The sequence below is a fragment of the Vulpes lagopus genome, chromosome 5 (genome assembly GCF_018345385.1).
Source record: "Vulpes lagopus strain Blue_001 chromosome 5, ASM1834538v1, whole genome shotgun sequence".
Taxonomy (NCBI): Eukaryota; Metazoa; Chordata; class Mammalia; order Carnivora; family Canidae; genus Vulpes; species Vulpes lagopus.
Genome location: NC_054828.1, coordinates 48,527,066 through 48,552,584, shown reverse-complemented (window position 1 = coordinate 48,552,584; position 25,519 = coordinate 48,527,066). Strand labels below are relative to the sequence as shown.

Here is a 25,519-nt window from a genome sequence, read left to right as displayed (position 1 = left end):
CCAACTGGAAGAGCCCCAACTAGAAGAGCCCCAACTAGAAGAGCCCCAACTAGAAGAGCCCCATCTAGAAGAGCCCCAACTAGAAGAGCCCCAACTAGAAGAGCCCCATCTGGAAGAGCTCCATCGGTAAACGCCACTTGGACACACAAGAGAGCAATAAAGGAACGCGCAGATCCTAGTAGAAATACTGTATTCATTTGGAGGACTGCTATGTTTTAAGGCAAATGTCACGCACACCAAAACAGTCAGGGGTGAACAGTATTCGACAGTATTTACGACACGACGACATGTTAGAAGAGTGGTGGGGAGACAGCGTCAGAGTGAGAAAGTGGGATTTTCCCCAGCCAGGTCCCTCCTGGTCAGATCCCTCTTATGGACTGAAACACGGCACCTTCCTGCTCCCAGGGAAGGGGGTGCCCTCACCTCATGGGTGTGTGTGGGGGGTGTTGGTACAGAAGCCCCAGCTCCAGGCCGCGGTGCTCTCCCTACTGCACTGCCTGGCTCAGGACAGACGACGGTGGACCCCGGGATGTGCGGCTCCGATTTTTACGTTTTATGAAGTTTACTTTGAAAAAGAGGAAAATCAGTCTGCAGAAGCCATAAACGTTGTGGCGAGGTCACCTCTGTCCAAATTCAAACCTGCTTGGATTGGAGCTAAAACAATGTGTAGACACACGCACACGTAAGTGCGTCTGTGCATCTGAAGCCATGTATCCACGTGAAGGAAGGAGAGAGAAGGATCTCCTGGAGGCTGAAAAATAGCGAATGTTCATTTGCAATTTGGGATCAAACAATATGACTGTTTGTCCTTTGAAAAAAAGAAGGGATCAGCAGGGAGCCAGAGGGTGGAGGTTTCCAGGCACCTCTGGGCTCGTTCCTGTCCCTCGGCCTCACAGGGTTGGGAGCTGGTTTAAAGAGAGTTGGAGGGAGCTGGGCTTTCCCCCCGCCAGGCATTCTGTACTCCAAGCCTCTTCCGGGCCCGTCCCACTGAGGCACACCCCCCAATCTGCCGTCTCTGACCCCCCGACCCGTTCTCAACACCCGGGTCACACGTCTTAACAGCCTGTGCCGTCCGGGGGGCCTGGGTGACAGCAAGGCCACAGCAGCGGGGAGAATAAGAAAGCCCGGGAGCTGTTAAATGGCCTGTTGTGAGGTGGCAGGTGCCTGGGGCCCGGGAGTCACGGGGAAGGGAACCTGGAAATGTGCTGGAAGATGGGGTGGTTCCTTCAGGAACACGTGAATCGGTAGGAAGAGTTTGCACTTGATGCTGGCAAATACCTACACAGGGAACAAGTGTCACGATAAGTTGCCACCGCACGTGGAGGACAAAGTTCTGTCCTACACGGCATGTTCACTGGCAGAACGAAGCCTCCGTGGACAAAGGCATTCCGTGGGTTAAAAAAAAAAAAAAGAAGAGCATAGGGGTGTTAGCACTTGATATCCAAGAAGTGCGATGGGTGTTTGCACGGACTCCATCAGTTTGCCTCACCAAATCCCTCTGAGGTAGGTAAGAGGCAGGTGATGTCAGCCCCATTTTATGAATGGGGTAAAGTGAGGCCTAGGACTTCGCTGCAGGTCACACCATGGAGACACACTGCCAGCCCCAGCCTTCCCTGTGCCTGGCCACACCGTCATCTCTACAAAGCCCCCTCACCTAGGTTCAAACCGGGTCAGCAGGTATCTGGAGGAACAGGGACACCTGGTTTACAGTTTTAAACTTTGATGGGCTGGTAGGGGAAGAAACCAAGCCCGTGGCAATTGGCCAAAGCCAGGGGGGCCTGGGGCCCTGGGGATGGGGGTGCCCCACCCCACCCTAATTGGTGAGCGGGTTTGTGTTTTCTCGTTTCTGTGTTTGTTTTGCACGGCGCAGGATTTTAGGGGCCTGTTGAATTATAGGACTAGATTGATAAGCCAGCGCGTCCTAAGTGGGAAGCTGGAGGAGGGGGCGGGCCCTCTCTGGCCTGTTCCCAGAGCACGTGGATGAGGATAAAGCCACAGTGCTGTCGGAGGCCAGCTCACGGAAAGCAGGAAACGTCCTTGGGGCTGGGACAAGAATGAGGACAACTGTGTGTGCCTGCCTGCGTGTGCGTGTCCGTCTGTCCTGGTCGGCTGCTTCCCCTCCCCTTGCCAGCTGCACCCCCTTTCCTCTGAGCTCAGAATTTAAGCTGTTTACGCGATGCCACTGACCAGAGCCCCCACAGTGCTAACACTGTCTGCAGTGTTTCCAGCTGGACGACGTGCGCCCTCCCCGCCCCCCCCCCCCCCCCCAAGCAACCAGTGCATCGGAACCAGCCACACGTCGCAGTAGCGAGCGATCCCGACACCTCGCATCCCAGCTCAGTGAATTCCAGCCAAGGGTAAGAATTTGGGAATTTCTCCAATGACTCCGGCTCACGAGGCCGTGTGCCAGAGGACCGTAAACCCGCCAGGTTCCCCGGAAGGCCCCCAAGACACAGCTGGCCGGGCGCAGTGAAGAGCACAGGTGCGTTGTTCCGAGCTTTAACTACCAGGTCCCCAGGGGGCCTGTCCTGCCCCCAGCCCAGCAGCCCCAGGACGTGTTTCCGAAGCACACGCAGTGGCACCTGTATGCCGATCAAGCCAAATGTCAGAGTGTCCTGGTGTTCGGGAACCGGGCCCCGCTGGGAAGCCCATGGCCTGCCCCCAAGAAGTGATCCTCAAACGGGTGATGGGGCCACAGCCCTGCTTGGGGCTCAGGTCGGGAGCGCGGTGCCCACGGGGCGGGCCACCCCTGCTGCCAGGCAGGCCCCAGGCCGGCCCCTCACAGAACCGACTCCTTGGATTCCAGTTCGGGGGCGCTGGCTGCGGGGCCGGCGGGGTTCTGGTGGGTCACCAGGGGCGACGTCTCCTCCTCCGATTTGCAGTTGGGGACGGCCTCCACTTTCACCTCGGTCAGCTCCTGCTCCCCTTTCTTCATCGCCTTCTGGTTGAGGTGGTGGAGGATGCCGGCGCCCAGCGCATCCCCTTCCACGTTCACCACGGTGGTGGTGCGGTCCCTGCGGGAGAAGAGAAGGCCGTGCAGGCGATGCTGCCGAGAGGGCGGGCGCCACCGCACCTGCGGGCCTGCCCTGCGGTCCCCTGGGCGCCAGGCCACTCAGGCTTGGGCCTCACTTTACTGTAGACCGAGTTCCTTTCAATATTCCTTATTCTCATGAAAGGAACAGACCCTGACTGGGGAAAACCTGGGAAGAGGAGAAGTATAAAGAAAACAAAAGTCGCCCATCCACACTTCACAACTGAGCGAATCTAGTAACACCTGATCCGTTACCTTCTATGTGCGTATTTACGTGTGGCAGACGCCATCCTATGAAAGCCACGCAGCTGGGGCGATGGTGTAGACAGGGGTTCGTATCCAGCTTCCCTCCCGCTCACCGTACGCTGTGGGAACGCCCCTTTGTTCCCCCCCTCAACACTCTCCGCTGGGCGTTAACCTTCTTGGGCTCCCTGTGGCTGGGGCGTTAACCTTCTTGGGCTCCCTGTGGCTGGCAAGCACCTCCCGTAGCACCGGCCTTTCCGGGAGCTTGTCTTCCCCCAGATTAGCCCAGTGACACCCTCTCTCCCGGGGCTCAGAGCAAGTACAGCGCCCACTTTGGAGAGAGGGGGCAAAGTGTGAGCTTGAGAAGCTGAGGGCTGTGGAAGCAGAGGCCACGGGGTGGTGGACGGCTCCTGGGACTTCGGGTTTCCACTGGGCAGTCTGCCCGGTGCCCCACGTCCCTGTTCCTGCCTGCCTCTACGGGGCCTGCCTGCCCCACGCAGCGGCAGCTGGCGGAGGAAGCAGACGGGGCCTCTGACACTCCGCTCTGGTCCCGTCCAACTCACCAGCTCAGGGGCCGAGTCCCCTCTGATGAGCCGTCTGGACAACGCGAGTCTCTGCTGCACATTTCACTTCCCTTGTTCTGAGGAGCCGGAAGGATTCTGAGAAGCCCCTTCAAGTTTCCAGGGCTCACACCAAAGGCTGGAACCCGCCAACCCCCAGTGGGCAGAGCCACGAGCCCAGTGCCAGACTCCAGGGTTTAGGGGAGCCCTGCTGGCTCTGGCCAGCCTGGCCAGGAGCGTCTTTCCTCACTAACGGTTCCTGAACGCTTTCCCGCAGGCCTGGAGCTCTCCTACGCACTGCGGGTACACTAGCTGACTTACTCTCCACCACGGCTCTGGGGAGGGTCTACGGCGATTCCCAGTTGACAGTGAGCAAGATCGAAGCACAGCACAGCTCCCATCACACCACTAGTAAGCGGTAAAGCTGGACCTGGGCTCCAGGGCTCGCTTCCTTACCCATGTGCTCTACTGTCCAGCATTAGTACCTCAGGTGACCTTCCCTATAACACAAGTATTGCTCATACCTAAAGAGGGTATCACATGACTCAAGGACGCCACACTCAGAATCAGCAGTCACAGTTCTGTGCCTTTTACAGGAGCCCTGGTGATGGTGGCCTGAATCACACCTCCTTCCTAACTCCTCCTCCGCTGAGTCCCACCCACTCACATCAGCTGGGTTCGTCTTCACTCCCCTGCCAGAAATCCTTGGATGTTCCAGGTCAACTATTCCCAGAGGCTCACTGCTCCAATGGCTATGACTCCTACGTAGCTCCTGATCTCCACTAGACCTTCGTGTCTCACGGTCCTGCACTGGGGGCCCAGCCCGGGTCTCGGACCCCTGTTTTCCTGGATGCACTAACCAGTAACGACATTTCATGGTCATCCATGGGTCTTTGACTCTCATACTGTTTAATTTTTCCTAGCTCTAGATTTTGTCTTACCAGCTCAACTGTAGGCTCCTTCAATAAGGCATATTTGAAGTTTCTCTGCATGCCTCAGACCCAGCAGGGTGCCAAGCTCCAAGGGGAGTCAACAGAGACTTTCTTTTATTTGGTGCCCTTAAGACTTGCTACTTACACAATCCAGTCCACAGCCAGGATCAGAGAAAGGTCATGAGTGGGCAGCCCGATGGCCTCCAGGATAATGGCGATGGTGAGCACCCCTCCAGCTGGCACGCCTGCTGCTCCAACACTGGACGCTGTGGCTGTCACTCTAGGGGATGGCACAGAAGACTAGCCGTTAACACAGGGCATGGTGTGGGCGCAGGGAAATGCAAAATATGGCAGCTATTAGAAACCAAAACCATGGGGCGCCTGGGTGGCTCAGTGGATGAGCATCTGCCTTCAGCTCAGGTCATGATCCAGGGGTCCTGGGATCGAGTCCTATATCAGGCTCCTGCAAGGAGCCTGATTCTCCCTCTGCCTATGTCCTCCTCTCTCTCTCTCTGTGTCTCCCATGAATAAATAAATAAAATCTTAAAAAAGAAACCAAAACCACACAGCCCTAGATCCTCCTGCCTGCTGAGCCCTTCGGAGGTGATTCCCTCTCCTCAAGTAATGAATTCACGCTGTCATCTTCTAAATGAGATGTCACCAAGTCATGGTGAGAATGGTATTCATGAGGTGTTTCAAAGGAAATCACACACAGGACAAAAACAAAGAACAAACCAACCCTCAAGTTTTGACCCAGGCCTAAAGATGGAGAATAACGAACTTACAGAATCGTGAAAATCTGCCCTGCCTTCAGCTCGACGTTGTTGAGCTGGGCAATGAACACCGCGGCCACGCACTGGAAGATGGCTGCCCCGTCCATGTTCACGGTGGCCCCGATGGGGAGGATGAACCTGCTGATCCTCTTGTCCACGCCGTTGTTCTCCTCAATGCACTTCATCATGGAGGGAAGGGTCGCTGAGCTGGAAAGGGAAAAACAGCCATGACAATAGCCCTTCCCAGCTCAGACCCAGGAACAGAGCAATTAGCATCATCCGATGTCTGGGTTTCTCCCCTTGAAGAAAGAGAAAAATTGGGAGTTGTTTCAACGTTTCTGTCACAATTGTGGGGTGATGTCAATTCCCCAATATTCCAAACCTGACTCCCTAGATTTACCTGTTCCATTACTTACCCGGATACATCTGTTCCAACAACTTCAAGAAACCCCACGTTACCTCATAGTGCGAAACGTTCTCAAGACCACAAAGGACCATTTATTGAAGAGACTGTCTTTTTTCCAGTGGATGGTCTTTCCTGCTTTGTCGAATGTTAGTTGACCATAAAGTTCAGGGTCCACTTCTGGGTTCTCTATTCTGTTCCATTGATCTATGTGTCTGTTTTTGTGCCAGTACCACACTGTCTTGATGACCACAGCTTTGTAGTACAACCTGAAATCTGGCATTGTGATGCCCCTAGCTATGGTTTTCTTTTTTAATAGTCCCCTGGCTATTCAGGGTCTTTTCTGATTCCACACAAATCTTAAAATAATTTGTCCCAACTCTCTGAAGAAAGGCCATGGTATTTTGATAGGGATTGCATTAAATTGCGTAAATTGCCCTGGGTAGCATTGACATTTTCACAATATTAATTCTGCCAATCCATGAGCGTGGAATATTTTTCCATCTCTTTGTGTCTTCCTCAATTTCTTTCAGAAGTGTTCTGTAGTTTTTAGGGTATAGATCCTTTACCTCTTTGGTTAGGTTTATTCCTAGGTATCTTATGCTTTTGGGTGCAATTGTAAATGGGATTTGAACACCAATAAAAAATAAATTAAAAAAAAAAGACCACAAAGGACAGTTTATGTGATATGCGAGTCTCCTCTCTTGAACTGTTCCCTGCTCTCCCACTAGAAAAGGCAAACTATGACTTTTTTCCCTTGTAGGCCAAGAAGGAGCAATGGTTGTGAGAGGCTGGTGAGCGACTATGTTCCTAGATGAGGAACAAGCCCTGCTCTCTCCAGCTAGCTCTGCGGGCTCCACAGACGGCGGCTGGCACCGCCAAGAAGCTGGTTTGTTCCTAAGCCACAGAAACTTCCCTCCCTAATTCTTTTTTTTTTTTTTTTTTTTTTACCACCACCACCACCTTATTATATAGCCATTCAGGACGGGGGGCGATGGGGAACATGCAGTGGAGAGGCAAAAGCCACAAATGTCTGAATGCAATCTGCTGCCATCCTTTGAAAGTTTTCAACATACTTGGAAAGCCCAATTTTGGAGAAGGATTTCCAATAGTGACATCTTTTGCACTAAATTAGATAATCCCACAACCCTGTGGACTCCCAGAAAGCTAAGCAGCCATTCCTCACCATGATGCCTTGGTCTTATTTTCTAATTCATGTATCTAGAGTGAGAACTGGGGAGGCATCATTCTAGAAACTCCCCTGCAATGCGTTTTTCAGTTAAGCGGTTCCCTTTCTTTACTCGGGCAAAGGTCTTACTAATTAGGGTGAGGACCCACAAGTGGGTTAAATAATGATCTGACCCCTAAGGAGCAAGGAGGAGAAGGCAATGAGGCAGTTCCTCATTCTGGTGATCCCAGAAACCCACTTCCATAAAAGTGTGGGGCTGGCAATTCAAAAAACCGGACGAGACCAATTTAGAGTTTTCAATAAATTAAAATATGTCACGATGCTGGCTGTGCACCTACGACTGGCCTCACCTGGTTCCATATTAATATGGTGCAGGGCAGCCAAGAGCACCGGAAACGGACTCACCTGGAGCAGGTGGCAAATGCTGTGGCAAATGGTGTGACGAGGCCCAGGAGGAACCTGAATGGGTTTTTTCGTGTGAAAACAAAATAGATAAGTGGCAGAACAATTCCGCCATGAATAAAGTGGCCCAATATTGATGTGAAGATGTATTTTCCAAGGCTGGTCACCAGCACAATGATGTCCTTCATTTCCAAAATCTTGCTTCCAACCAGGAACATGATGCCCACAGGTACATACCTAGGACATGAGCACAGGTGCTTGTCAGTGAGAGTGATGTGATGACGGGCCTTGGAGATGCAGGCCCTTCCTGATACACAACACAGGGACTTTCAACTAAGTGGTCTTCATTTCTCCCTAGGATGGCCCTAAGGGTGGCTGGCTGGCTCAGTCTGTAAAGCATGAAACTCCTGATCTCAGGGTGGTGCGTTCAAGCCCCACATTGGGCGTGGAGCCTACTTTAAAAAAAAAAAAAAGGAAGCTCTCCCTCGAATGATCCTGAAGAACTGAAAAGGATGGGCCCATTTTATAGGCTGTGAAACTGAGTGAAATGAACATGATAAACCACCATGGGCAACAGAGTCGGAACCAGAACCCAAATATCTCTCCCCTCTGATACATTATGTTCTTAACAGAGGGATGCTATCAACCACCTGGGCTCCCAGGTGGAAAGCCAAGGAACTCCTTAAGATCAAAGCCTCTGGGACTGGGAACTTGACTTTCAGCCTTGGTCAGGCTTATTCTGAGAACTGAGTAACACAAAAGACCAACACCTATTTTGCAGAATTGCTGTGATACAGAATTGAGCCAAAGCCGGGACTTTTGTTAAGTTTTAAATTCTCTGTGGTTTGGAGAACATGATTCCGTGGGAAAAAGTCATTAACAATGACCCTCGGGAAACACTCCTCGGACGTGAAGATTTTTTTAATGGCAAGACGGGAAGAAAAAAGGGAAGGAATGAACTCTGGGAGTTACAAACCCCCAAAGTCGGCTGTTTTGAATTGAATATAAATTTAGGGAGAATTTTGTAACCATTGACTTTATTTGCAAGTTTCAATTACACAGATAAATACTATCACATAGTTCAAATTTGAAAGGGTTCAAAGGGATGAATAGTCTCCCTCCCACGTCTGCCCCCTTCCAAGTACTCCGTTTCCTTCCCTGGAGACAGCCACTGTCACTGGTTTCTTGAATTTTCCTTACGGAGATATTCTAAGCAGTGTTATTAATGTTAAATTCCATAGCAACTCATGAATGCATTCTCCTTTCAAAAAATTAAAACACGGGTTAGGTCAAAATCCTCTTCTGGGGCACCATCCTCACGCCCGACCCCTCGTCATGTAACTATTCCTACTTGCTATCCATTTGGATACACAGGTATGTATTTAAGTCTGTGTGTTTATTTTGAACCCCACAGTTTGTCTTTGAGATCTTTTCATGTCAATACATGGAAATCTACCTCATTTTGTCTTTTTAAATTGTGGGGAAATATGCATAACAAAACATTTACCATTTTAAGCTTTTTGAAGTGTACACTTTAGTGGTTTCGGGTACATTCACATTGTGCAACCATCACCACTCTCCATCTCCTGTACCCTCCGTATCCTGTGCTGAAACTATGTGTTCATTAAACAATAACCTCCTGTCCTGGGAACCACTGCTCTGTTTTCTGTGTCTGTGATTTTGACTGTTCCAGGTACCTCTTGTAAATGGAATCATACAACATCTGTCCTTTGGCGACTGGCTTATTTCACCTCGCATCATGTCTTCAAGCTTTCTTCATGTCAGGATCTCATCCCTTCTCAAGACTGAATCATAGTTCATCGTATGTGTGCATCACGTTTTGCATCACGTTCATTTATCAATGGACATCTGGGTTATTTCCACCTTCACCTCATTTTTCAAAAATATTATCCTCAGAACTGAAATCCTACAGACTATTTTGCCATCGTTCTGCTGATGGACCTGCGGACTGTTCCCAGGTTTCTGTCATTGCCAACAATGCCCCAGGCAGCCTCTTTGGCCTACATGCCTGTGTTTTCTAGGGTAGAGACACCAAGAAATCGAACTGCTGAGTGGTAGGGTGTATATAGTTTACATTTTAGTGGATATCCACAAATTGTTCTCTCAAGTGGCTGTTTCAACTCACATTCCCACCAGCTGTCCAGGAGACTAATCTTTTCCCCACACCACTGGCTCCCTGTTGCTGTGGAACATCTGGCAACACCGGGAGATGTTTTTGGTTGTCACAGCTTTGGGAAGGGGTTGCTGCTGGCATCTCAAGGGTGCAGGCCAGGGATACTGCTAAACGTCCCACCCTATGCTGGAAACTATCTTCACCCTTATCAATGCCTGATAAAACCAAACTTCTCATTTTCCGATTTCTAATGAGTTGGGCATCCCTTAAAATGTTGATTGGTCATCCAGGTCTCCTCTTCTATGAATTGCCTGCTCACATACTTTGTCCACTTTCTTTCTTTTTTTCTTTTTAAGGATTTTAATTAATTAATTTATTTGACAGAGAGAGAGAGAGAGAGAGAGAGAGAGCACAAGCAGGCAGAGTGGCAGGCCAAGGGAGAGGGAGAAGCAGACTCCCCATGGAGCAGAGAACCCAATGTGGGGCTCAATCCCAGGACCCTGGCATCATGACTCAGGCTGAAGGCAGATGCTTAACTGACTGAGCCACCCAGAAAGTGTCCACTTTTTAATAATATACTCAGTCTTTTTTCTTTTTCAACAACCAGAACTCTTTACATTAGTGCCTGTCAAATTGTCTTTGGTGTATTTCTATCTAGTCATGGACCAATATTCTTATAAAAGACAATGAAAGTATTAGAAATCTCATTGCGGGGGTACCTGGGTGGCTCAGTCAGTTAAGTGTCTACCTTTGGCTCAGGACATGATCCCAGGGTTCTGGGATGCAGCCCTGCCTCAGGCTCCCGGCTCAGCAGGGAACCTGCTTCTGCTTCTCCCTCTCCCTCTGCTATTCCCCCTGCTTGTGTTCTCTGTCAAATAAATAAATAAAATCTTTAAAAATAATCTCACTGCAGACAGATAAACAGTTTGTGAACTGGTACCAGTTCTTTGGATACTAATGCTTTGAGATTTGTGTATGTGTGTGTGTGTGTGTGTACATGTACACATTATATATAATTTTTTTTCATGAAGTGCCTTTCTTTATTCAAGGTATATTAGGTATATTTTGTATGCAAACATTTTATACTTTGATGTAGTCAAATTTAACAGCTTTTAATGGCTTTTACTTCTCATATTTTATTTATTTATGAAGAATTTCCATACCCCTATGTTTTCTTTCAATATTTCTAGGGGACTCCTCTCCATCTTTCTTCCTTCCTCCTTGGATAGTTTAATGTCTGGGTTGGTACCCTGATTATGGGAACAACCATGTTCATTCATTTATAAATAATCCATGGTTGCTTTCATCATAAAATGGCAGAGTTGGTAGTTGTGACAGAGACCATATGGTCTACAAAGGTTGCTGAGCCTGTATTTAATCCATTGAGGTGTTACATGGTGCAGGGTAGGCAGGTGCTTTGACATTACAGTAGGTAATTAGCAAAGGAAAGAAACAGAAAGAGCTGCTACTGGAGATCCCTCTCAAACCTGGTTGAGGCATTTTAAACCCTAATTCTGTGTGAGGTGCATTTGCTGGGCAACAGACCTCCCACTGCAGTCAGACACATGGCAGGGTCTGCCTTACTGAACACCTGCTTATGTAACTAGTACACTGAATTGAAGGAATGACTATAAATTGGTTTTCAGGTTGAAAACAAATGTCTTACATGGGGAACATCACTTTCTCACATAATTTCCTTTAATCCAAAATTTGGGAGCTTGAAGGGATAGGCACTGAAATCGGTATGATTTCTGAGAAGTCACCTTGAGACCTCCGGTCAAATTTGTCCTTGTTAGCCAGAAATCAATCCAATGGTTTTTATTAAACAACTGTGCATTTATTGATGCTACATAAAGAAACATTTATGTAAAAAGAGACCATTCCAAGTTTATATATGCATGCGGTGGAAATGGATTTGTTTTCCATGCTGTGAAATATTATAGGAAGGGGCCCCTTTGAAGCTTGAGGTCTATTGTTTTAAGCCTTATTTTATGCAGCAGATAGCACATTTATGGAGTTCATGGCCCCAAAAGATGATACGGGCATCCCATATGATATAGATGATGGTGGAAAGTCATAAATAAATCACCAGTGATAGAATCATAAGGGGTCACTGTGGGTGCTGAAGAAGAGACTGGTAACGATGGCACGTGCCCGATTCTCTGAGGTTTTGGACAAGAGGAGAAACTGTCTCCACCTCCACCACCCCCTGTATCAAGTCTGGCCTACGGTGCATCAACCACAGGCTGAGCACCTAGCCAGGTGGCCCCACAGGGGTGACCTCGGACAGTAGACTTGGGTTCTTTTCTAGGTGGCAGGAGAAACGAGAGGGAGAGTACCAGGCGGGCCACACTTACCACATAATCCATGACACCAGCACCATCGTCGCCTCATTGAAGGCATTAAAGAAACGGATGAGCTCTTCTCCTTCAGAGCCGAGTTTCTTTAGGGCCACTCCTAACACCAGGGCAAAGAGGACCAATCCTAAAATGTTCATCCCTTCGATCTCAGTGCCAATGGGGATCTGTGGGGTCAGAGGAGACAAAGGGTCTAGTTTACAACAGGTGAGTGAGACTTTGAGTAGAGGTTGGACCATCACTGCAAAGGGTTGCTTTTATTTTATTTTATCAAGTAACATTTTCAATGCAGGGCTTGAATTCACCACCCTGAGCTCAAGACCTGAGTTGAGATCAAGAGTTGGATGCTTAACCGACTAAGCCACCCACGTGCCCCCAAAGGGTTGTTTTTAAAAGAAGAGCTGGTTCGTATAATATTGTATGTCAACTACACTGCAATGATAAATATAAAAAAATTAATTAAAAAAAATAAAAGAAGAGTTGTTTGGTGAGAAGTTCCTTCAGGTCGAGAGTCAATGATTTTAATTGTGCCTCCCAAATGTCAACAAATCCTTTGTTGCTAGACTGTTGCAGTGGCCTCCTAGCTGACAAATTTCACCAAAGATTTTCAGGATCGACATGGATATTTTCAGGATATTCTTTCCCAGGTCACTGATCTAAACAGATATACTGTATTCCTTATTTTTTCACATAATACTTAATCTCACTACTACAAGCATATATTGGACAAATGTTTTATTCCATCAAAACACATTATGATATTCTAAACAGGAGACGTAGGTCAGCATGGAAAAAGAGAAAGAGCATTTTTACCATAGATCTGAGTTCTAGTCCCAGCTCTGATATTAAATAGCTTCTCTGACCTCAAGGTTCTTCACCTGCAGGATGAAGTGCATTGGACTAACTACTACCTTTTGACTTTTTTTTTTAAGTAGCACTTTTCCTCAAGAAAGGCTGGTAGAGCTCAGAGCCCCTCAGCCCTGAGAAGCTGTATGTGTGGTTGGAAAGGGCTCCTTTCTTCCCACGACAGCTCTGGAGCAGCACTGAATAATCAGTCCTCGAGGTCTCTGGTCCCTTCCAGCCCTATCATGAAGGCTGGGACCTCCCCAGTAATCGTTACTCAAAAAATATGTGTGAATGAATGATGGCTATCAAGAATTTAAGCCCCTAAGACAAGTTTTATGCATAGAAGAGTGTTACAAAATATTTTTTGAAGGGACATTAGTTCCAATTTGCTGAAATGCATCTGCTGAAGATTCCAGGGCTACAGACGCTGGCCTTTGGCCACGTTGGTAAATAACCTAAGGAGCAAACCTAATCTATGTTTTTCAGATAGTTCCTTCAAAGCCCAGAGTTGTCAGCCCTGCTGAGAAGCTGCATCATGTATGCTTCTTCAATTAAAAAGTATTGTTTGCTTTATAAATGATTTGCCACGAGTGATCTTCTAAAGAGCTTTACCTTTTCATGGGTTACGTTTCCGGAGCTTGTGTTGTGGATCACCTCTCTGTAATCAGTTGCATACTGGGAACAAGAGAAAGAGGAACCCGCTGTCAGTCACAGGTGGAGGCCAACCAGAGGAACTGAGGTCTGCTGGACCTCTTTACTCTTCTAATTCGCTCTGAGTGTTCTGGGAATTCCTTACTTGGCCTGACGAGGGCCTCTGAGAACTGCACAAAAGTTACTTAAGACCAAAGTGGCACACACCCCAAGAGGCCTCTGAGTTATTTAGGGACCCACACCATTAGGGACAATGGTTTGGAGGAGAAAGTCTGTGCAATTTTATGCTGACAGTTTGATATTTCAAACAGCTGACAAGTTATACTATTTGAACTTCGGTATTAATCTCGTAATGTTGAAGTTCATTTTTCAATGTGTCCTTTTATTTTCATTCATATGTTTATACCCTGCGTTGCTCCAACACTTATTTGAGCTTGACTGCTTTTCAGCATCTACTCCTTTTTAAACATATTTTATTTATTTATTTGAGAGAGGATGAGAGCATGAGCCAGGGCTGGGCAGGTGGGGGGCGGGGGGCAGAGGGAGAAGGAGAAGCAGACTCCCTGCTGAGCAGGGAGCCAGATGCGGGGCTCAGTCCCAGGACCCTGAGATCATGATCTGAGCTGAAGGCAGATGCTTAACCTCCTGAGCCACCCAGGCGCCCCTCCACATTTACTTCTAATCTGCCTTGGCATCTGCTCTCCAAAGCAAAGGGTGTGAGGCAAGATGGCCTTTTCTGGCTAAGTCTTGTGGGAGACTCACTTACCAGAAGTGAAATGACTCTCTAAACTGGGACCTACAACTGACTTCACATACTGCTGCACAATGCACACAGGTGTCTCCCTGCAGCAGAGCACACCATTGAATGGAGTCTGTTATAAAATGCCTTTTCTGACCCTTTCTAAGGACACCCGGCTCTGAACTGTCAAGAGGAGCCCATTACGGGGTACTGCTTGGTGCCTGCCTCTGATGAGGTCTGGTCTCTCTCAGCTCTGATTTGTCAAGCTTTCAGACAAGCAGAGGTGTTCAGCTGTCCTGTGATAAAGGATGACAGCGGAAACAAAACCCACCCCACGCCTTCTGTGAGCGGCACTGACAACCTCATAAACCTTTTCTTTCTTTCCCACCTCACATTATATATATAAGCCACAGCTGTGTTAGATGCAGATTTTTTTTTTCTTTTTTGAGAGAGAGAGGGGGAGGGAGAAGATGTAAATAGAAACAGAAAAGTCTTTGCTTGGAAAAGGCAATGAGATTAGTCCATCTAACCTAGATCTTTACATTCTTCCTCCTCATAAAGCATGGCTACAGGGACATTACTTGCAGTCTTGCTAAAATTAGGGAAAATTAGAAACAATCTGAATGTCTATCAATAAGGGACTGACAATAAAATTATGATATGCTCACACAATGGAATAGGGCCATTAACGTTATGCAGGAGGGTATTTACTGACGTGAAAAAAATGTTTATAATATGCCGCCTTAAAAAAGAGGTTAAAAACAGTATGTGTGGTATGTGTACATACTAACGAGATGTGCAGTACAACTATTTTTATTTTTAAAATGTGTGTGTGTGTGTGTGCACATGGAGAGCATACATATATCTGAAGGATGTATACCAAAACGTTAATGGGTATCTCTAGGTAGTGATTATGAGTGATTTTTACTTTCTTCCATATTTTTGCACTTTATTTTTTGCATGAGCATATATTACCTTTATAATCAGAAAAGTGTATACATATATATATATGTATTTTAATTCTAAAACATTTAAGAGATCCCCAAAGTGTGGTTTAAGGGTATTTATCAGGTGATATGAAAAGATGGTGGAACCAATGGGATATTTTAGAAAACCTTTTTGGTTTTTGTTGTTCTGTTTTGTTTGTTTTTACTGCAGGGTCCCTTCTATTAGAGTTTAGGCCAGAGTTACCAATTTTGTCAACAACACTACCTGTCTCGGACCCACCCTCTAGAGCATCATTTATACACCACCCCCATAAAAATCTCCTACTTTTAGCAAAGCATCAGGCCTTACCGTACGGAAAGTGGCAACCACAAGATTTGAGGGAAACAGGTTTCTGTTGGAAAAGAAAGCACTTGTCAGTGTTCTTAAAATTCAGCGTTCAAAGTATCCACTTTTAAGATGCACATTCCCGACAGCTCAACACACAGTGTTTCCTGTCCCTCTCCCCACAGCAGTTAGTGTGGGCCCTGCTTGATCCAAGCACCCAACTATGCCTCAGCTGCTGGGCCACCATAGATAACTCTGAGTGTGCCGATTTTTACCCTTATCTCCATCGTGGTCCTCTGGAAAATTGCATCACTTTCCTTTCCCCTAGAAGTTAAGCCCCATTGCAGTGGTTTTCAACGGGACTGGTACTGCCCACTGGTGAAATCCAACGGAATGTTTTCATTGTCGAAATAATTGGGGGGCGTTCTTGCAGTTGGGGGAGCGTGTATTGGGGGGAGTGCCAGGTCCTGGCCATTCATCCTAGTGAGTGTGGCCCTCACACTTTCCAAATGTCCTATATGACACACCTGTAGATGGGAACCTTATTTATAATTACCTCGGACTAAACTAATTACAAAACAAGGTATTTTTTCTTTTTGCACAATTGGAACATACACTGAATTTTCTAGGAATACAATTACAGTGCAAAATGTGAAATAATTTTTTGTTTTGTTTGGAATATTCCTATAAATTGTTCATCTTTCTGGAAAATCACATCACCGATGGCAAATTGTAGGATCTGGGTCCTTAATTACACACACCAGTATCAAGTACCAGTCTGCATTCACAGCTGTCTCATTAACGGTGAATGTAAATTCAGAAGAAAGCACCTAACCACTTTGTATTAGGATATTTACATATTGAAACACATTATTTTTATTACAAATTACTCTCCTTTTATCTTTTATATTACTGCTGAGTCATATTGATGTCTCAAAATTATGTGTGTATGTAATGCTATTTATGGATTTCATTTCAGAATGAAGGATTTTATAAAATATCTGTTATAAAAGAAGGGCAATAGAACTGATCAAGTTAAGCTAGAGCTTGAAACCAAAATCTATTAATGCAAATAGTTTTTTTTTTTAAGATTGTATTTATTTATTTGAGAGAGAGAGAGCAGAGCAAAAGAGAGCATGAGCAGGGGAGAGGGAGTTGCAGGCTCCCCTCTGAGCAGGGAGCCCCATGTGGGGCTCGATCCCAGGACCTTAGGGTCATGACCTGAGCTGAAGGCAGATGCTTAACTGACTGAGCCACCCAGGTGCCCCAAAGCAAACAGTTTTTATTGAGGGCCTCCTTTGGGGTAGGCTCTATGCAGGATGTTGGTACTGATATACGACAAAATCCCAGTGACGGTCCATTTATAAAAGGCTGAGTCATCCGTTACAATTTGTGCCAAACTTACCCATTAATAGTTCTGGGGTTGAGTTGTTTACCTAGCACTAGAATCTCTAGGCAACCACTTGCAGTGCATTTGGTTTCAGAGGTAGGCAGGTCTGATGGCAACCCAGCTTGACAAGCAACGTAAGACAGACTCCTGGTAGTCACACCTTGTACAATACCCTCCCCTTGAGTGTGGGTGGGTCCTATGATTTGCTTTTAACCAACAGAATACAGCCAAGGTGATGGGATATCATTTTCATGATTAGGTTACATAAAATTGGGGCTTCCTTCTCGCTATTAGACTTTCTTTGTTGCAACTCATTCTTTATTAAAACTCATTGAACTGTACACCTAAAATGGGGGCATTCTGTTGTATTTAAATCATACCTCAAAATTTCCTAAAAGTTTAAAAAATAAGATACAGAGCTAACTACAAAGGGTTCATGACCAAAAAAACACATACATTCAAGGGGATGACTGGACTTTCTAAAGGTCATCTCTCAGATACTAGTCCCCGGGAAGGCAACCCCTGGGGGCAGGGAGATGTAGCTCCTGCATCCACAAAATCACCCTCCCTTCCGTTTGCCCCTCTAGTTGCCACAGACCAGGCACAGTCCCTCCTGCCCACACAAAGGGCAAGGTGCTGAGGCTCTAGGAGTAAAGCAAAACATTTCTCTGCACTCTTCACAGATTGTGCCGTTGGTGTTGTATCTAAAAAGTCATTGCCTTTCTAAAGGTCATTTAGGTTTTCTGTGTTGTCTTACACTTAGGTCTGTGACCCATTTTGAGTCAACTTTTGTGAATGGTGCAAGGTCTATGTCTAGGTGTCGGCTGTCCAGCTGTTCCAGCACAATTTGTTGAAAAGCTTACCTCTGCGCCATTGTATCTCCTCTACTTCTTTGTCAAAGATCAGTTGACTACATCTACTTGGGTTCTCTATTTTGCTCCATCGATCTATTTGACTATTCTTTCACCAACACCACACTGCCTTGATTGCTGTTGCTTTATGGTAAGTCTTACATAGTCAGGTAGGGTCAGGGCTCTCACTTTGATCTTTCTGCAAGCTTCTTACAGAGGCTGCTGTGAATGAGCTCTGGCTTCCTTATTCCTGAGCTCTCCTGCACCAAGGGATCAGCTGTTTGTCATGCAAGTAGCTTTGCTCCTTAGAGCTCTGTCTTCGGGCACTTTTCCTAACTCCTCACATTCACACAGTAACTCCGTTCTGTGTAACTAAGTTCAAAATAAGAAACATTTGAGCTGGAAGAGATTTTAAAGGTGGTCAAGATCAACCTCCTCACTTAGCACGAGGGGCCACCAAGAACCCAGAGGCATTAGCTGGTACATCTCCCATTCAGGCTCTACCTAACACTGTCCAATACGGTAGTTGCGTGGTTGTTGGGCATATGAAATATGGCTGGTGCTATGGAGAATCTGGATTTTTAAATTTTCTTTTTTTAAAAAAGATTTTATTTACCTATTTATTCATGCGAGACACACAGAGAGAGGCAGAGACACAGGCAGAGGGAGAAGCAGGCTCCATGCAGGGAGCCCGATGTGGGACTGGATCTCTGGACTCCGGGATCATGCCCTGAGCCGAAGGCTGATGCCCAACCACTGAGCCACCAAAGCATCCCTAAATTTTCTTTACATTTAAACTAGTTAAATTTAAACACTTGTGGCCAGTGCCTATCATACTGGACATTGCAAATTTAGAGTTCTGAGATCCAGAGTCTGGGAGGAAAAAGGACCAAATGGTCTTTCCATGCTTTACCTCTACAGTCTCTATTTCATTGGGTGTTAGGATGCTTCTAACCACTGAGCTCTGTATCTTATTCAAATTCTCAGATATTTCCTTTTTCTGTTATCTGATCCTTAGACATTTACTTAAATTACATAACACCAGATGTACATTGGACCCAAGTTTCTCTAACATCAGTAGGCTATGAAAACAATTCAGTAGTTATAGCCAACATTTTATAAAATATGCGATAACATCAGACAGAATCGAAAATACCAGAATGTAGCACATTTAAAATGAGGTTTTGTGGCACTTATTTCATGTTGTGTATGTGCAGGTGGAGGTGGGGGCATATATGTACTGATGCCATCATTTAAAGTGTATTACTTAGAGTAGGTCTGAGTCAAAAACATTTGCAAAAATGTCATGTCTGAACTAAATTCAGAGACCCAAGTCAGACAGAATGAGGAAAGAATGAACAGACAAGGCTTTTTGGTGCTAGAGGGATCTTTGGGTACATTACTTAAACAGAAAACCAGTATGAGATGAGGCTGAAAGGGCCAGAGCAGAACTTCTGTTAGCGGGGTAGTGTACACTCGTGCAGCTCACACAATGAAAAACTTCAAAACTGTTCCTTCTTTATACATCTGGGACTGTGTGCTCTTCTGATCCTATTCGTCAAGGGGTGGTATGCATTTCCCTGTCCTATATGAGAAGAATGGAAAACAATTTACTTTTGCTTAGGTATATTTTTTTGTTCCAGAAATACTTCCTCTTATTTAAGTTCAAAAATTCTTTACCGTATTTATGAAAATTTCAAAGACTGTTCAGAACAGGATACAGCATGGTATGTACACCTGCTAAATATTTATTATCCTCAGTGCTTATTGTTACAGAGTCCGTTAACAGGGCATGCCCCTTCAGATCTTGACCCCCCACAAGGCTGAGAGCAGAGGAAGGGCTAGCGATGGAGGGCTCACATTATGGTGACAGTGGGGGACAGGGGAGTAATCTACCCTCTTTTTAAGACCTATATCCAGTTTTAGATTCTAGCTGGAAAGGTTAATGCCAGGCCCCTGGGGTGAGGGGCTTTTGGGGAAATAAGGCTACAAACAGTATGAATTCTCTGTAACAAGTGGCCTGAGGGCTGTCCCTGAGGGGCTGGGACACTTGAGAATATTAGCAAGACACTCCAATATTAACTCACTTCATCCTCATAACAAATGTAGGTAGTAGATACTATTATAGGCCTCATTTCACAGATAAGAAAACTGAGAGATAGGGAGGCTTAATGACTTGTCCATTCAGCTAGTGAGTGGGAGAGTGGATTCAAACTCAGGTAGTTGACTGCAGTGTCTGCCTTTTTTTTTTTTTTTTTTTTAGATTTTATTTTATTCATGAGAAACACGGTGAGGGGTGGGGTGAGGAAGAAGTAGGCTCCCTGCAGGGAGCCCCATGTGGAACTCGATCCCAGGACCCTGAGATCACAACCTGAGCCAAAGGCAGATGCTCAACCACTGAGCCACCCAGGTGCCCCCTCAGTGTCTGCTTTTAATCACCATCCATGCCACCCCTTTGGGTGCATGTTCTTTTCAGTGTCTTAACTATCCAGGTAGCCTTCTGGGTGGCAGAAGGAAAGAAGTCAGGTTAAAACCTTATATTATTATTATTTTTAAATAACAAGCTGACACTTTTTCTCTTTAGTGACTAATTAGGCAGGGAAACCTCCATTCATTTGGACCCTTGTTAGATTTGCTAAGAGTTGGGATGCCTGGGTGGCTCAGTGGTAGAGCATCTGCCTTCAGCTCAGGGCGTGACCCTGGGGTCCTGGGATCGAGTCCCACATCAGGCTCCTTGCAGGGAGCCTGCTTCTCCCTCTGCCTGTGTCTCTGCCTCTGTGTGTCTCTCATGAATAAATAAATAAAATCTTAAAAAAAAAAAAAGATTTGCTAAGAGTCTGCATCTTGCCTATAGAAGAGAGCCATAGGCATTGGCCATAAAGCCTGCCTTGGCCAGCAGTTCGAAGAAATGATTTACTATTCACTCCCTGGACTGCAATCTGGGGGCTTATATTAGAGCTCAGTCTCCGATTGGTTTCTTTGCAGCTCTTAAAGAAATGTTCTTCTTTGCAGGTCAAGAGGCATCACATTCACACAAGTCCTTGAGAAGGAAAGTTAAGTCCCTCATGCCTCCCTCTGTGAAGGGAAAGGCTCAAAGCACTGTCTGCTATTGAGAAGGCTGGGCAACGGGCAAAATCTCACTTGTGTCTACCAGGCCCGTGGCTGCACCCCGCTACGCTTCTGCATGACACAGTGGCCCAGGGCCATTCTCCTGGCAGCCAGTGCAGACAGAGCCATGGGCCAGGGAGCTGTCACTACCTGCCACCTTTGCAGATAAGCCTCTGATTTTCCATTTGAAAACTACAACTTTTAACATCCAAGGGAATGTTAGAAGCCAGTTGTCTCAACCCTTTCCACTTAGAGCTGAAGAAAACTGAGGTCATTTTTGGAGACCACAAACATGTAATGAGGGGGAGGGAGAAACTGGAATGTCAGAGAGGATATGTCAGGATTTCTGCTCCCTTTTAGAACGGAAGGCTCTTCGATGTTCAGTTCTGACTTCTACATTTTCCAAATTCCCCGCAGTGTTGATTCTACTTGTCCAAACATAGTCAGTAGCCGATTACTTCTTTTTCTCCAAGCTCCATATAGTTCCCAACATACCTAAAAACATTGGCTTCAAGTCATCCTGAGCAACCCCAGACATTTTCTCCACACGCATTTATTCTTCTTCTTTCAGACTGAAAAGAGGGCCATCCCCGTAAGTCCATGTGAAACAGACACCCAAGATCCCCAATAACTCTGTAACACTGCTCCACTTGTAACCAGAGCAAGCATGCAGTGGGCCAGTCCTGGCCTCAGAGCTTTACAGACGTTGATTCATGTAACCCTCAGAACAATCTCCTGAGGTAGGTGCTTTCGTGATGCCTAGCACAAAGACGAGGAAGCCAAGACACAGAAATTAGGGACATGTTCTAGGACTCACAGTCTGTAAGGCTCATTAGGGACCTAGAATTTCCATAATGACTGAGTTCCTTATAACCCCTTTCTGTCTCTTTGGTGCCCAATTTCATTTTGGATGAAAAGCCATGGCTCAATCACGTGGGTCGTACCCAGTTCTGAGAGTCCTGTGCTGTTCTGGGTCCCCAGGCATAAAGCTCAGCGCGGCTCAAGAGAACACTGGGGCTCTCCCAACCTGCCAGGTACTATCCATCATCCCTTCTCAGCTCCCAAAGGGCCTGCTTCTAGCACCAGTGTCTCAAATATACTCCCCAGTCTTTGTTATTTCTAATCTGTTGGCTGTTGGGAAATCAAACCACTCAGCAATGGCATTTTGAAAATCTTCTAAAAGTTATAATGAGTATCTATTAACTTCATTTCTTCCTGACTCATAGTGCCATCTTGCAAAAAAATTCAAAATTGTAGCAGAGCAGCCCGGAGGCATGCCCCCACCGGCCAACCTCAGTAGCTGCACGAAGTCATCAGAGACTTCTCCCTCTCCCTCTGGGTGTTTAAGTTCTGGGCAGTTCCCCCGTGAGGGCCTGCTGGATACCTGAGGTGTTTGCCAGCTATTTTATTTCATTCAGGGCCCGCAGGCAGAAAGGACTGCACCCTGCCTCTGCCAAGGAACATGCCCAGAGTCACATAAAATCAGCATCCGCAGGGTTTCTTTGAAGAAAGCAAACCTAAAACTTTTACCCAGAGACCCAGGAAGCATGCAGATGTGGCTCAGAATTCAGTTCCCTCTCACAAGCTGCTCAACGTGAAAGCCAAATCTGAGCAGCAGTACGCAGGCTTTCCCTCACTGACGGGGCTCAGGTCCTGTTTAGAGGAAGTGGGCATCTGCCCTGACCCACATCATATTCTTACCCGATTCCCTTTTGGCCCAGAGCATGCATTTCTGAGACAGTCGGACTAGAACACAGCATGGCACCATTAAGAGGGCACGCTGACTTGGGGGAGGGAAGAGTGGGAGAAAGAGAGCCCTGAACCCTGGGCCACAGTTTCTCTAATCCCTCTTTTGATAAACCACTCTGTGACCATGAGCAAATCACTTAATCTCTCTCTGTCTCAGTTTCCTCAGTCGTAAAATAGGATCATACCACCTGTCCTACCTTTATCGGTGAGCTGCTGGAGGTTGGCTGTGGAAGCGGATGAAATGCTGCCCGTTCCCAACAAGCCACGACAAAGGCTCTCTTGGTCTCTTCCCAAGTCACTGAAAAGTCTGCACCCACACTGACCACTAAGCCATGATGCTGGGTCACCATTACTTCAGAAGTGGCAGCTGTAGCGGTTAGGATCTAAAACTAGAAAATCTCGGGGCACCTGGGTGGCTCAGTGGTTGAGCGTCTGCCTTTGGCTCAGGTCATGATCCCAGGGGTCCTGGGATCAACTCCCCCATCAGGCTCCCTGCAGGAAGCCTGCTTCTCCCTCCACCAATGTCTCTGCCTCTCCCTTTGTATCTCTCATGAATAAATAAATAAAATCTTAAAAAAAAAATAAAACTAGAAAACTGGGATCAGGAAACAAGATGTAAAAAAAAAAAAAAAGGGAAACAAGATGTCCCTTCCTGGACAGGTGGTAATAAACTAACCTCTTACCTTGCCCTATTTTGGGGCCACTGTCCCTCTTTTGGAGGTAAAAGAATGCTACTGAGCCTCCCTCTGGGGACCACTAGCAGGTCAGAGCTGGGCATCCTTACTTCCTTCCCTGGGCCACTGATCTCGGCAAAAAAGAATCTTTTAACCCCATAATGACCTTCCGTCCTAGAGAAATTTGATGATATGCTGAATGTAATAAGCCAAAAGCACCCTCAGCACCCCACTAGAAGTCCCAGAACTTTAAGGATCTTGAAAGGGAAGATTCCAAATATCAAGCTGCCAGATACCAAAGACACTGCGATCGCATCAAAGTCCTAATAGGCACCTCTACCTGCCTTTTGGTAAAAACTTTTTGGTTCCCTTCATCAGAGGGTTTTTTTCCCCCAATACAAAAGCTCTGGATTTTTCATTATTGTTGTAGTTTCAAATGAACACACTCTCAAGTGGCAGACAGTCATCACATTTTCCAGAGGGAGGAAAGGAAATAGCAGGAAGTCAAGTCACTTTGCCCAGAGTTTGCTGTTTTTCACAGCCTCAGCTACGAGGAGTTTTGCCTCAGTGACTCCAGACAAAACATACCTCCAAGGCTCCGAACCCAGAATTATCGGAAACTTGGAGAAGGAGCCAGCCGAGCTCCTCACTCAGCTGAACCTGGCCAGGACCCTACATGCCATGCCTCCAGGCTGCGGTCTTCCCATCTGTGAACTCTGGGCTAAAGGAGAAACCCAAGGGAGGCCGAGGCTTTGGATGAATCCACCGGCCCAGGGGCTTGTGCACTACGTGAGGCTTTGGATAAATCCACCGAAACAACACTGCCTCTTAAGAGATTAAATGCAACTTCTGAGAGTCGCAAAAAGCAGGCAAAACTCTCTCCCTTCTAGAACTCACCCTTCTGAATAAAGTTCCTTGAAACTCCCAATACTCTGCAGTGGTCCTGACTGTGGGGTGGCCAGCAACCTGTCCCAAGTGTGTGGGGGGTGGGGGGTGGGGGGAGGAGAGCCATGTTTCTGGGCAATGAATGGGCCTCATACAACTAACCCCAGCCTCCTTATCCTTGGATCCACTGACAAGTCTTTGAAAATTGCCACCTTCCTCTGAGCCAAAGGGCTTTAACAGGGAAGGCCGGAGGTTAGAGAGAGGAGGAGGACACAGGCAAAAGGCAAAATTCAACCAATGCTCCCTGATGCGGAGAAAACAGGGTGAAGATATCGGGGTGTGGTTGGGACGTTTTCACCGGGGAGGGCGGCCGGAGTCGGAGCTCAGCACAGGTGAGACATGCTCTTCCCGAACACACTCCCACCTAACGGTAGGGCCTGTTCTCGCTAAAAGATGCTTTCGGTACCCGGAGATCTTAAAAAAACGTTCAAGGCCACCACCAGCAGCCAACTAGGAACGAACGCTCAGCAGCGGCGAGGGCCGGGTGCGTGTGCGCACCTGGAGAGGTTGGAGAGGTCGGGGGTGCGCGCGCGCGCGGGGGGGGCATTACCTGGCCAGGTCGAGGAAGGAGTCCACCGTCTCTTTGGGGGCCGGAGGGGACCCCGACTCCTCGAGCCCCAGGTCGCTGGACTGGAGGGTCTGCGCGCCAGACCCGGGCTTGACGACGAACGCCAAGGCGACGGCGAGCGCCGAGGCGCCCAGCGTGGTGAGGCCGAAGTAGGCGACGGCGATGCCGCCCAGGCGCCCGAGGGAGCTGGCGTCCAGGGAGGCGGCGCCCGACACCAGGCTGCAGACCACCAGCGGCAGGATGATCATGCGCAGCATGCGGAGCAGCATCTCGCCGGGGAAGGCCAGGTAGGCCACCTGCGCGCGGCGGAGGCCGAGCCCGCGCAGCGCCGCGCCCAGCCCCGCGCCCGCCAGCACCGCCGACACCGTGAGCAGCACCAGCGCGTGCCGCCGCAGGAAGCCCGCGCAGCGCCGCGCCCCGCCCGACCCGGGCGCCCCCCGCTCCGCCGCCCCCGCCGGGGCGCGGTCCAGGTAGCCGTTGGTCTCGCTGCTCTTCTCCATGGCGCCGAGCCGGAGGAGGCGGGGGCCCGGCCCGGGATGCGCCGGGGGCCTCGGTGACCCACCCCGCGGGAGCCCGGGGCGCGGGCGCAGAGGCAGGCGCGCGAGGGGCCGGCGGAGGCGCGGGCTGGAGCCCCGGGCTGAGCCGATCGCGCCGCGCCCGGCCTCCCGCCGCGGCCGCGGGCTGCAGATGATGCAACGCGGG

At 47.8% G+C, this 25,519-nt stretch overlaps 1 protein-coding gene across 1 annotated transcript; it reads right to left on the bottom strand.

Annotated features, from left to right (window-relative positions):
- Positions 1 to 173: 173 nt before the first annotated feature.
- On the bottom strand, positions 174 to 25,519 carry SLC1A4 (solute carrier family 1 member 4). Its single transcript, XM_041756692.1, has 8 exons — positions 24,800 to 25,519; positions 15,557 to 15,599; positions 13,483 to 13,545; positions 12,025 to 12,191; positions 7,537 to 7,770; positions 5,552 to 5,746; positions 4,912 to 5,046; positions 174 to 3,014 (listed from the first exon to the last, which is right to left on the bottom strand). Exons 1-8 carry the CDS (start codon positions 25,315 to 25,317, stop codon positions 2,780 to 2,782), a joined length of 1,590 nt encoding a protein of 529 aa, XP_041612626.1. The 5' UTR covers positions 25,318 to 25,519; the 3' UTR covers positions 174 to 2,779.

What these genes read in the sequence shown, in the direction of transcription:
- SLC1A4 (XM_041756692.1), bottom strand. Translation starts at nt 25,317, where the DNA reads ATGGAGAAGAGCAGCGAGACCAACGGCTACCTGGACCGCGCCCCGGCG. An exon ending in TCCTTCCTCGACCTGGCCAG is followed by an intron (nt 15,600 to 24,799) that starts GTAATGCCCCCC and finishes CTTTTCCAACAG; the next exon opens with AAACCTGTTTCCCTCAAATC. An exon ending in GAAACGTAACCCATGAAAAG is followed by an intron (nt 12,192 to 13,482) that starts GTAAAGCTCTTT and finishes CTGACCCCACAG; the next exon opens with ATCCCCATTGGCACTGAGAT.